The sequence below is a fragment of the Hirundo rustica genome, chromosome 2 (genome assembly GCF_015227805.2).
Source record: "Hirundo rustica isolate bHirRus1 chromosome 2, bHirRus1.pri.v3, whole genome shotgun sequence".
In the NCBI taxonomy this organism is placed as follows: domain Eukaryota; kingdom Metazoa; phylum Chordata; class Aves; order Passeriformes; family Hirundinidae; genus Hirundo; species Hirundo rustica.
The window spans coordinates 26988572-27001044 of NC_053451.1; the positions used below are offsets into that span (position 1 = coordinate 26988572).

At 41.0% G+C, this 12473-nt stretch overlaps 1 protein-coding gene across 6 annotated transcripts in view; it reads right to left on the reverse strand.

Moving 5' to 3' along the window:
- The window catches only part of POLQ (DNA polymerase theta), a 53696-nt gene that overhangs the window by 13106 nt on the left and 28117 nt on the right, over positions 1 to 12473 (reverse strand). For all 6 annotated transcript variants that reach the window (XM_058419275.1, XM_058419274.1, XM_040055178.2 and 3 more), the window contains 7 exons: positions 11692 to 11935; positions 7800 to 10888; positions 6697 to 6840; positions 5893 to 6089; positions 4295 to 4535; positions 2996 to 3189; positions 1206 to 1343 (listed from right to left, as the gene is read on the reverse strand). In XM_058419275.1, the coding sequence (XP_058275258.1) occupies positions 1206 to 1343; positions 2996 to 3189; positions 4295 to 4535; positions 5893 to 6089; positions 6697 to 6840; positions 7800 to 10888; positions 11692 to 11935 (4247 nt within the window). The remainder of the gene's footprint in view (positions 1 to 1205; positions 1344 to 2995; positions 3190 to 4294; positions 4536 to 5892; positions 6090 to 6696; positions 6841 to 7799; positions 10889 to 11691; positions 11936 to 12473) is intronic.

The window sequence follows — 12473 nt, forward strand, 5'->3', positions numbered from 1 at the left end:
CACTGCCTTAAAATTAAATTGATTTTATTTATACTCTCCACTTATACCACCTACACATGGGTAATCAAAGCACCACCTGACATAGCTGCAGTTTTATTGCCCACAAGAAGACAATCGCTTCTCTTTGGACTCCTGCACCCTCGTCATCACTCTTAATCTGCACCAACCAGTAAACCACCTGAAATGATGAAATAAAGCATCACTTGCCAGAGGTCCCCTACGTTGCCTCCTCTTGTCCAGCGTTAACACTTGTCCTCCATCTTCTTGCTTATTTTTCTCCCTGCTCTCTCCTATCTGTACACTAGGAGCACCAAGCGAAGCCCTTGACCGCGCTCCTTGAAAGACAAAGCTGATCACTAGCAATCAAATCCTTTCAGTTTAATCAGAAATATGAAGGGACTAACAAGAATTTCAAAAGACAGTGGCATGCAAACATTTCTCAAAATAACATTTTGTTTTTGTGCGCCGCAGGCAGCTGCAGCCTCATCCCCCCACATCACAGAAGGAAGAAATCTCCCTTTGCTTCTTGCTCCCTGCTCTGCCACCACCACTGCACCCAATGTCTTCACTGCCACTTGAGTTCCAGAAATCAATACTTGTCTTCTGAGTACAGACTACACTGAACAAGAGGAAACTAAGAAAATAAAACAGATTAATGAGTCCTGAAAACAGGGACATAGATATCTGCTAATTTCACTTGTCTGGCAAGAGCACCCATTAGCCTGCAGCAGCTGGTATTAATGCAGGTCCACAATATTTATCAACTGGCAAGAATGTCAATAGCCTTCACATTATACAAGCTTCTGATATACTAAATTTGATAAGCCATCAGATTAGCCATTCTGAAGACAAATTCTCTGAAGCAGATTTGATACTAGCAGGAAGAGAAAATATTGTATTTAGTCAACATGGTATTTAAGTATCTTTCAAGCTGATGTGGAAAAATTCTTCTGCTATTGGCATTACAAAATTATTGTGCTATTTTGGTCTCACACGTGATTTGGGAAATCAGACTCTGCCTGATTTACTCTTATTGAAGCCTGCTATTTATAGGCACGTCCTCACTGCACTCAAGCTTTAGCGGAGTAGGAGTTACTAACTCTGCTAACAGAGAAGTTAGAACCCAATTTGAATTTCCAGTGGTAACTGGAGGAGCAAAAGGCAATTAAAATTTACTTTCAAACTAGAAACAGATTTTACTGTACCTTGGTTGTACTGAGCTGCTTGCTTAGCCTGACCCTGTTTCCTTTAGCAGTTGCTCTTCTGGTGTAACCCAGGGTTTTCTTGTTCCCTTGGACTTTCACATCTCCATTTTGTGGCAACTTCAGCTCTAAGAACAAGACCTGAAAGAGGCCAGCATTTCGAATCAGTTTCTGCACGCTGCACCCAGGGGGAAACAAAAGCAACTGAGCACTTAAACAGCTTGTTCCAGCCAAAGGATAGTACAACTGCTTCAGGTAATTAAAAAGCTGATTAAAGACCCCAGCTAACAGTCATTCCTCCTCATTTTAATTAACTACAAAATGCAATTTAAAATCTCATTTTCTGAACACTCTAAGTTTAAGTTCAGAGGTATGTTTTTAGAAAAGGTAATTAACTCCATCCAGTAAGTGAGGTTATCACTGACAGTCAACTGTAATAAAATGCAATGTTCAGATGACTGAAAGTGGGAAGAACATTAGTGAAAAAAAGGAAATGTTAGCAGGGAGCAGGCTTCAGAACAATATGAATGGCACAGAAAGAGGTGGTCACAAATATCTTTCAGAGAATAGCTAGAATATTCGTTTTTCTAACAAACTGCCAAAAAACAGAAAATTAAGTATATGCTCATTTGGTGACAGAATACAGCTCTTCATTTTTCAGTTTATGTTTCTGTGTAGCATTATACACTATTTAGCAGCTATTGTCTTTGATTTCACAGCTGGCAGAAGGGAACAGAAAGCTTTTTTCCTGTCCATTTATGTAGCACCGAAGTTTTACTGACCAAAACTAGAGGGGTAAAGTTCCATTAACTCATACAAGATAGTTTACATGACTCATAATAAATTCCCACATGAGATACAAGCTTCTGTCGTTCAGAAAACAGCATTTCAGACAAAACTACTTCCCCCTTTCCATGAAGCAGAATGAAACTGAAGTCGAGTATTATTTCAGGAATTCTAACTTAGACTACTGTTACTGAGTAAGACTTCTACATTTGTAACAAAGAAGGAATATTTCTGTGGCATTTCTTTTGCTGATAGCTGCTTGCAGATTTTGACTACTTCCATATGAAGTACAGCCCTTTAGTGAGAAAACAGTACATGGAGAAAAAAAAGAAGAGGGGGAGAAAACCATGCACAGCAATTTTAATCTATTTCAATCATTCCATGTAATGTACATTAAAAAATATAAGTGAAATTCTTCAGGAATGAAAGCGTTGCTATTTTACATAGAAATCTGTTTCTTAGACTTTAAAAAATATCAGTTCTTAAAACTTTTAAAGCAGTTTTTCCTCCTCTTTCATGCCTCTACAGGGACAAGGGTAACAATTCAACTTTTGCAGCACAAGTCAAGACTACATGACACGAAATCACATCTCGTGTGCGGGACACTGGCATTGAGAAAAAGCTTCTCCAGTCTTGCACCACTCATCCAAAATACTCCAAAAGCCATTTAATTGGCAGATCATCTCATGCACCCTGACAGGCCAGGTCCTGTACAAACCACGTGCTTATTTTCACTTGGTTTCTATTTCCTCTGCTACTTTCTTTGTCTCTGCTAAAGTTGGCAGAAACCAGACTGATCAGTAACAAGCAGGAGAGACTCAGCCTCTTGCAGGCAGCAAGCTCAGGCAGGAGTCTGAGGATAAAAGAACTCTCAGCAGAGTTGGGTTTGCATTTTGTCTTTTCTTCACGCCGTCTTCCCACGAAGAATTTTTTTCTTATTTTAGCCAAAGCCTCTTGATGGTGACTTCTGGGGAAGTTCTCCCCCTCCCACCCCAACCCTCACGTACCTCTGCAATGTCATCGGGGCTGGTCAAGGAGAAGCTGTGTCCTGCCAGCTGATATGCCTTGGTCTCAATCTGGCTCAGTTTTGCCTGCATCACCTGTTTCTGGGTTTCGTAGGCTGCTGTGCTGAAACCAATGCCATTCAGCTCCAGCAGAGCCAAGCAGTAATGGGTGGGCATCTCCACTTTAGAAAATACATCTGTAATAAGTACAAACCCAAGAAAATCTTTTATGAAACAGATCAACTGCAGATAAACACATTCATTTTAAAAAAAAAAAAAAAAAAAAAAAAAAGGAGAATCCTCAGTTTTGAAAATACTGAAATGTTCTGACACACTGAAATCTTTTACTGTAGATTTCATTTAAATACTTTTGTTTCTGGAATAAAAAATATCTCATAAAAAGAACAGTTCCAGAACTTCCTATCACAAAAGTATTCAAGAAAGCAGATTCTGTCAATTTTTTTTTCTAAAAAAATACATCTCTCTGTATATCGACATTTTATCAACTGCAGACATGCTTAATGTAAGGCTTTCTAACTTGATACACTAATTCCACCACCCACATATTTTTAAAATGTTCTAAGGTTCAAGTGTAACAATCATAAACGATGTGGTAAACTTGCAATAAAATACTTCAGTGGGATTGGACCACAATCCTTGGCTCTTGATAAAATTTAGGGGGAAACTATCATAAAGACCACCAATAGGTATATTTTGGGGATGTTTTTTGATGGCTTGTTTTAAAAACAGCACAAGCACTCAGCAATTACTAGTGGAAACATAGAGGATCATTCACCGTGGAATCAACAAGAATTTCATGGACACAATGCATACGTGACAAATCATGCTATATGGGCAGGCCAAAGAGCAAGAAATCTCCTTCAGAAAACATCTGAGGATTTTAGGAATTACTTCTGACAAAGAAATGCAAAAACTTTTGAAAATGCTCATGAGAAATCATTGGCAGACCCACAAGTCCCTCAGAATGGCCAGGGTCCTCACCTGGGAAGTACAAATCTGCTTGATTTAGAGACCTAGAAAAGACTCTACTACAACCTTAACCACTGGAACTGGTAGAGATTTGGGATATAAGAATTATATTTTAAGGTGGGGTTTTTTTTCAGAATATATATGCTTCCAAGGGGATGTCCCTCTTTTCATTTAACAAATGAACATCTTGACAGAATACATTTAGATAAGAACTTCCAAACCGCCTCTCTTCCTGGGCTGATCATTCAGCCTGCCGTAGCAGAGCTGTATTTACCCTCCATCTTTGCCCCCAAGCAGAGGAGGTCCCTTCACCTGTCAGATTTTCCTTCTGTAACTCCTTGTGGAGCTGGTCCATGACGTTGAAGACAAGCACAGACTCTATGGCCGCTCTGTACCGCCCAGACTGGTCTCTGCTGGCACTCAGCCCCAGGCTCTGCACCCCTTGGCCGGTGCCCACTCCTTCCAGGAGGGGCAGCTCACTGGGCAGAAAGTTGGTCACCATGCTGTGAAGGGTGTGTTCCTTGGAGCCAGAATCCAGCAGCCAACATGCAACCTTAAAAACGGAGATGTCCGTGAGACTTTTCTTTTTTTCCCTTTAGTCATAATTCAAGGTTATAGTGGATATTATTTTTTCTTCATTTGGCAGGCAAGCTGCAATAATTTGTTACACCATTTCAGTCAAAACCTTCAGGAGGGCCTAAGTCACTAATTAGCTTAATTCTTGAGTGACAATGGAAAGTTACTTCTTTCTAAAAGAAAAGCTATTTCTGTACTTTTGAAAACTTTATCTTCTGTCAAATAAACACATCTTGAAGTGTGTTTCCACTTACTAAAACTTAACTCAAAGGGAATAAATATGAAAATCAGGATCAAAACATGTTTAATCTGAAAAAATTACTTTGTGGAGATCAGAACTTGTTATTGATCTAGAATATTAGCCAAGCTGAGCTCTCCTATATTTTGCAGGACTAATGCCAAGAATTCTGCATGGGATATTTTACTCCTGGTAGAGTTTAAACCCTCTCTTCAAAGCAAATTCATTTATATGTGTATTTCAATTTCTTGTGTCAAAACAGGATGAAGCAGGATGGGTTGGGGAGGGTGTATGTACATGTCCATTGTACCAATAAAATGAACCACCATGAGTATGACTATCACATGGAACAGTGAAGGGAAAGATGATTTTACTGCTCTTCAATTTCATCCTAAAACTATGTCTTGGTATGAAAAAATCTGTTTGTCCTTGTGTTGAGCACCTTAGTTCCTTTCCTGCAGAGATGAATATTGCCATGAAGCTGTTCAGCCCATGAGCAAAGCAAGCTTTAAAAAGCAACATGATTTTCTGTGCACCCAGAGCTTTTTGTAACATGGGCAACAAGGTGCTTTTACCTCAAGCTAGTGTTTCATGTGAGTTCCAACTGGTACCCAAACCTTTTGAAATTCCATGTAAACTTGGATTTGTTTTGTTTTGAGAAAATAGGGCTAGCAAAGTGGTCTGTATGCATAGTGGGTAAATATTTTCCTTCAAAGTCTTCTGCTCTCAGAAGAAATAACTTGACCAGAAGCATTTGTGACATATTTCAGCCCCAGGTTTTTTAATGCAACAAAACAGAAGTTAAGTCCTGTCCACTGGGACTGGGGAGAGATTTATCTTTTTTTCCCCTGCCAAGTAAGGTATGAAATAATAACGCGTTCTGAAAATTTGTTTCTCTTGCAGGCACCATGAACATCTATAGCAAAACAAAGGTCCTCAAAATACTGTTCTAGATTACCCACTGAAGGAAAATTTCACTAAACCTCCTGAAAAATCCGTATTTAAATAACAGAAGCACCAGAAGGTACTCCTGTCTTTCCACTGCTGTGTTTAAACTAGCAGTTTCACCCAAGTGAAATTTCTTAATCCTGCAAACCTTTGGGTCCTCAAAACTTCCTTCCAAGGAGATGCCGCAAGCCATCAGCAGAGTTTTGTAGTGCGGAATGAAGTCATACATGATAAGTGAGCGCTCCTTCTTGGGCTTCTTCTGCAGGTACAGCTGCACATGGTTCAGTCTCTCTGTCACAGACAGGCTTTGGTCCAAAGGTGGTGGTGCCAAACTCGGACTGATTTCTAAGGCAGAAAATACAAGCAAAAATCATCTTTTAACCCATTACATGGTGAAAAAGGCAAGAGAAAAATCTTCAATTCAACAGCCTAAAGCACAAAAGCTACAGTTGAACTATGAAGAAATAATACATCTATAGCAATATTTCATATTTATTCAAACCAGACAAAGCTCCCAAAAGCAAATGCTCTGTCTGTTCTAACAAACAAAGGATAGCCAGAAATCAAACCCTAGTCACAAGGTCACTTAGCACAGATTGAGCTATGTTCAGCATATGAGTGCTAGATTTGTTCTAGAGAGCAAAAATTGGAAGAGATTGAAAGGGAAAAGCAAGTTAGATAAAGAGAACCTGGCAGTGAGTAAATGTCTTAGCCATATGCATGCTCACAGTCCAGTGTCTGAGCCAATAACCTGCCTTCATTACACAGTACTATAGATGTATCCACAGCAACCTGTCCAAGGGTGTTTAACACCTAAGACTGCTAAATGACTCCTCCACACAACAGGACTGGGGTTGGGACAATCACAGCACTTCCAAGAGCCTTATCTGCTGAAGGAAATTTTTTGAGATGCAGTGTCAAACAACCCAGCAGAGCCTGTCTGCTCACTTACCAGTCTGGTCTTGGATCTCCTGCAAAGAGATATAGTAGGCATCTTTTCCACCCCAACACACTGCCAGTCCAACTACCAAGATGTCTTCGCATCCTTGGACAGGAAATCCGTCATCTTTAGCTTGTATCCACTGAGGAGAGCTCACTAAAGAAATAATTTTAAGTTACTATTATAAAATGGCATCCATAAATACAGAAGAGCTGGGATCCTGAAAATGCAAATACATACAGCTGAGCCTAAAATTGAATATTATCGAGTCTCAGTAAAGCAAAGGAGCTGAGTGTTAGTAGATGATGGAGAGTTGGTTGATGTCAAGCATTTCCTTGGTAGGTCTTTGGTGATAGTAATGAAATGTTAGCAACTTGTTGGTATGTGAGATCATCTGAATATTATTCTGTGACTAACTCTGAACCAAGGTTACATATTTTCAAATATTTTCAAAATGTAAACTTGGTTTAATATAAGCATGTGTGAAATTCAGATCTGTCTCTGGGTTGTTGCAATATTGCTTTTTTTTTTCCCCACAGAAGTACTCATATGCTGCAGTTTGATGCTTCTTTATAAACATATTCTTCCTTTAAAATGACAAGATTCAGCAGTTAAGATTCTTTGCTGTCACATTGCCATAACAACAACATTTCTTAACTATCAAAATAGGTTTTTGAGAGGCAAATGTTAAATTCATTTTAGAGTGGAAGGAAGGAATACACGTCTATCTCAACTCTTGGAGAGGCTGCTAGAAAAGGCCAGAATTTGGAAGGGATGTTTTATGGGTGGTTTAATCTGAACAGGAGGGAAAACTGATTTACTTTGAGGGTGACAGAACGCTGGAGCAGATTACCCAGAGAGGTTGTGGAATCTCCTTCTCTGGAGATACTCAAAAGCTGCCTGCACAGGATCCTGTGCACCCTGCTCTATGTGAACCAGCTTTAGCAGGTTCTGTAATAATCTCCAGAGGATCCTTCCACCCCCAAACATTCCATGATTCTGTTATATCAGTGATTTTCCTCCTTTTTTGCATACCCTTTCCTTCTCTAGGCCTGCTTTAAGCTGAAGATACCACATGCTATTCACAAAATAATGCACTGGAATGGGAAACTGACCTTTTTTGAACTTGCCACCAATCGTTGATTTGGGAGACAAAAGGCACTTTGTTCTTTCACATGCCACCGAGATGGAGAATCTGCTTTTCTCCTTCCATTCTGCAACAAAAGTCTGGAAAAGTGCTTTGTCGCTTGCTACATCAATAATAGTGAAACTTTCAGCACTTAGGGGAACAAATGGAAAAACATCCTGAGATAGCTGCAGTGAAAAGCCTTGGTCTATAGTGGAATCATCTTTTATCTCAACTGTCTCAGTTGGCTCTAGACACCCAAGGTTGACCTGGAATGTTTTTGCCTGCTGCTCTACATTGCCCTCACTGTTCCACTGTAGCTGAATCGTCTGCCCTTCATTCTTGCAGGTGACTTGCTCCTTTCTTGCAGATTTCACAGGGACAGAAACCGAACTTTTTGGAAAAAGCTCTTTGGGAAAAAGCTCTTTGGGTGGTGTTGGAGGAATAAACCCGTTATTACTATCTGGTGCAGGACAGGATGTTCTGTTGCTTCCCTTGAGCTGAAGTGTTATGCCATCTGTTTTCTGAAGATCAGAGTTTTCTATTGTGTTTCCTTTAACCTTGAAAGAGCTTTTTAAATCCTGGCAAGTGGGCAAAGGCTCTGGCTCACAACAGTCAGATTCAAAAACTGGATCTGGCTCTTGACTAGCAATAGGAGCAACTAACTCTCCTTTCAAACTGGAACTTGCTGAAACTGGTTCAATGCCTGAGAGGCTAGGCCACTTGTCCAACACATCCTGCAATCCCGGGCTTAGCTCAAATGAGCATCCAGACCACACTACTGGATGGGGGTTCTTCTCTGAAGCTTGGTGGCTTCTCTGGAGCTTTTCAACTTGATCTCCTACTAAATCCTTTGGTCTGGCGTCATTGTTATGAATGACTGAATTTCTTAATCCTGACTGACCTTGAAATGTAGAAGGAACGTCTTTCAGAAAAGATGGGGAGTTTCCATGGTCTAAAACTTCTGCTATTACATCTGAGGATGCCAGAGACACATTGTTACACTGTGCAGGATTCTCATGTTCTTTCTGATTGTCACTGTCATCGAATTTATTCTCAACAGGCCTTGGATTCTGCAAAACACCATCTGGAGGAAGCAAAGCCACAGGGTCCTTTCCATCAGCTTCCATGATGTGAACAGCTGAAAGGTCACTCACATTACTGAAGGTATCATCAAACAGCAAGCCATCACTCATATTTAGGCTTGTTTCAGGGACGGACTGGCATTCGACTTGTACAACGTGTTCCCTACCAAAATGGGAGGTTGTTTTATTCAGGTCTTTAGACACACTCTCCCCTTTCACTGAATTTTGGGTCTGGTAATCTTGTAGAAAGCTGTGTAGCTGTGAGTCAGTCACTGAGAAATCGCTTTCTTTAAGGCAAGGTGCAGGTTCTACTTTCTTCACTACAGGCTGTAAATTAAGGCCTCCAGAATCCAAAACTTTATTACTACAGCGCTGAGTTGTGTTTTTTGTAATGTTATTTGTTGTGATAAGACTTGGGAAGCTTGGTTTCCTAATTGCTGCAGCCAGCCTTTTATCAGTATCATTCTCAGTCCATAAACTGCTTAGTTTTTCTGAGATTTCCTGATGTGGTATTGCTGCCAGCTCTGAACCTCCTATCCCCTGCTGTCCTGTGATTCCAGCTGCTCCCTCCTGTTTTATTATCATCTCAGTTTGAGTATCCAACTGGATGCTGACTTCAAAGTCTCTAGAGTCAGAAAACTGATGAGAGGCTGGATCATTCTGAACACCATCTGCATTGCAAACACCTCTGGATTTTACGAAAGACTGTATCAGAAAATCTTTAGGGTGACAGTTGCCATTCTGCAGTGTTTCAGCTTGTAACAATATTCCATTGGGCTTTTCACTCCCATTACTGCCAGCATTCTGAATCTGAATATTGCAGCTTTTCTCCTCACCAGGACAAAAATATTTATCGATCCTCGCCTCAGCACAGCTCGCATCTCTTTGAGTTTCATTCCTTTTTTCATTCCTTTTATTCTGCTCACCCTCAGTTTTGTCAGTTCTCTGTGTCCTAGCACTACCAGATATTCCTCTACTTCCTACAATACTGTGCGTCTCCACACTGGTGTTTGGAGTACCCTTCAGCATAACAGGTGCCTGGAAACCTGCTCTCCCCTTAGGCATGCCTTCCTTAGTGGTGGCAGGCTCTGTAAATAATCTTTCCATTTTATCTTTCTTCCCAATCCTAACTTCCTCCCTCTGTACAGAACTTGAGACTTTATGAGCTACAGAATCTGTTTCCATAAATTCCTTATTATTTTGGTTTGAAGCAGAATTACCTGTAGAGATGGTGGTGTGGGAAACAGGCAGCTTTTGTATGTCTATGTTAAGCTTATTTGAAACTTCAGGAAGTGACCCCTGCAGTTTTGAAGCGGTATTTTTGCTCCTAGTCCGATTTAAATGTGAATCTGTGCTTTTAATCAATCTAGAGGCTGAAGACCCTATTCTCAGTGTTGGTGTTTTTCCTTGTTCAGTAAGGTGCTCTTGGACTGCTGTTCTGGAATCCGCCTTGGTTTTGACCCCAGAAATTTCTTCTATGTTTTCATTTCCTCTGCACACGTTTGGCCGTTTTCTAGCACTGTACACAAGATCACCCTTGCCTTCCTCTGCTCGAGCCTGCTTCCTGCCCAGGACTTCACTCTCAAACACAGAGCTTTCTGTGCTACTGCTCAGTCGCCTTTTATATCCCTTTTTAATATTTGATAAATTTCCAATCTGAGAACCAAGGCCATTACAGCGCTGAACTCTGCACCCTTTTTTGCTTAACACCCTTGAAGACTCAGCAGACTTCTCTCCATCTGATCTACGCAGTCTGTCTTCCAGTTCTGACTCACTGCTGATCACAGAGGATGTATCAGTCTCCAGAGAAGACTCTGGGTTCCACTGCACCCCCATCAGTGCCAAATCCTGCTGCAAAAGTCTCCTGGCTTCCTCCACAATGATGGAGGCTGCTTCTCTTTCAGTTAAACCCCTCATTCCAGCCATCCAGATGCTGCGCACGGCCCGACGCTCCTCTGCTGCCTCTTCATCCTCATCCACAGCCCTGCGAACACTGCGGGGAAGGTAACAGCCAGGTGTAAACATCCATGCAGGACATAACAAACAGCACGAGGAGCCAGCACTACTCTCTTCTGCTCCCGTTTCAACTGTCATCACAGCTTCCTTTACAGAAGCACTGTACCCAAAATATAATACACTTGATGGGAAATAACTAAATTGGAAACAACTATTTCTAAATATGAATAGATACTGATGAAAGATATTGCTGGCTACATACCCCAAAAGCATTGCCAGATTTCTGTGTTCAAATGTACCCCAGACAAGTCCCAATTCCCTGCTAGGGTAAGAGCCAGGTCTCAATGAATCATCCTCTATGTTTTCCAAAGAAAGAAAACTTCAAGAGCATGAACCAGACAAATGTCATGGCACAGTCCAACAGGTACTTCATCAGGGAAGCTTGTTACTGCACTAACATATAAACTGTAAGAGAATCCCGAAAGATAATCAGTAATAAATCATCAACTATTTTGAACATATGGTGTAGCTGCCTTTTAGAGGCAGCAAAAACACCCCAGAAAGCACTGACAATTTTCCCAGAACTCAACAGTGCATTGAAAAGAGGAATAAAAAGAAAATTTGGGTGTCAAAAACTTATTCTGTAAATACAAGATGCTTCTATTAATTTCAGAATAATCACGGAACGACTGCGATCAGTCGGAGAGACCTACAGGTTATTTCTATCTAATATTTGACACCAAGTTCCAAAGAGTTGCCATTTTTTTTTGCATGTTTCATCCTGTAACCCTTCACCTTACATACGCCTTTACTTGACTTCCGGACTTCCTGATTTCTCACCTTTTGAACGGTATTGAGCTCTTCAGAGCAGCTGCCACGTCATCAGGACTGGCTTTAGCAAGATCAGCCACGGTGACGAAGCCAGCGCTGTAAAGTGTCCTGGCACGCTGTGCGTTCAGCAGAGACACGCGCACCAGGTCACAGAGCTCCCTGTGCACCCCGAAAGTGAGGCGGCTCTGGAACTGAGAGAGCAACAACTCCATGTTGTGCCAGCCCAGTCGATTACAGAAAACTGTGATCATTCCTGGAACACAAAAGTCGCATTAATGTCTGAACTCCAGTTCCAGTTCTACTAAGCCGGATTCACTCCCCACCCTCCCAGTCTGAATCAGCACTCACATTTCTCACCTTTCCATTATTTACAGAAAATAACTCATGTTTATTACAAGTATGAGTAGGAGCTAGTCTTGCAGAACTCAATCTGCAATTAACTAGCTAATCAGTGAGGCAGAAATTCTGAATGACACTGTTTTTTCAAAGATGCAAATATTGAAAGTTTGAAGCACATGCATATCCTGGAACAAGAGTCCTATGAAACAATCATACTAAAAAAGAAAAAAAATGGCAAAGGAAAAAGTAGTGATGAGAGTCACTAAAGGGAAGCCACAGATCTTGGAGGAAACCTAGCAGTGACATCCATAAACACAGACCCTGGCCTGCAGGATTTCAGTTACTGAGAGCGTCATAGGAGGCAGCAAATCCTATGATAAAGGTTACAACTGCAGTCCTCAGTGCATGGGAAAAAGAAAAGAGCACAGAAAAGACAGTTTCTTACCCACAGA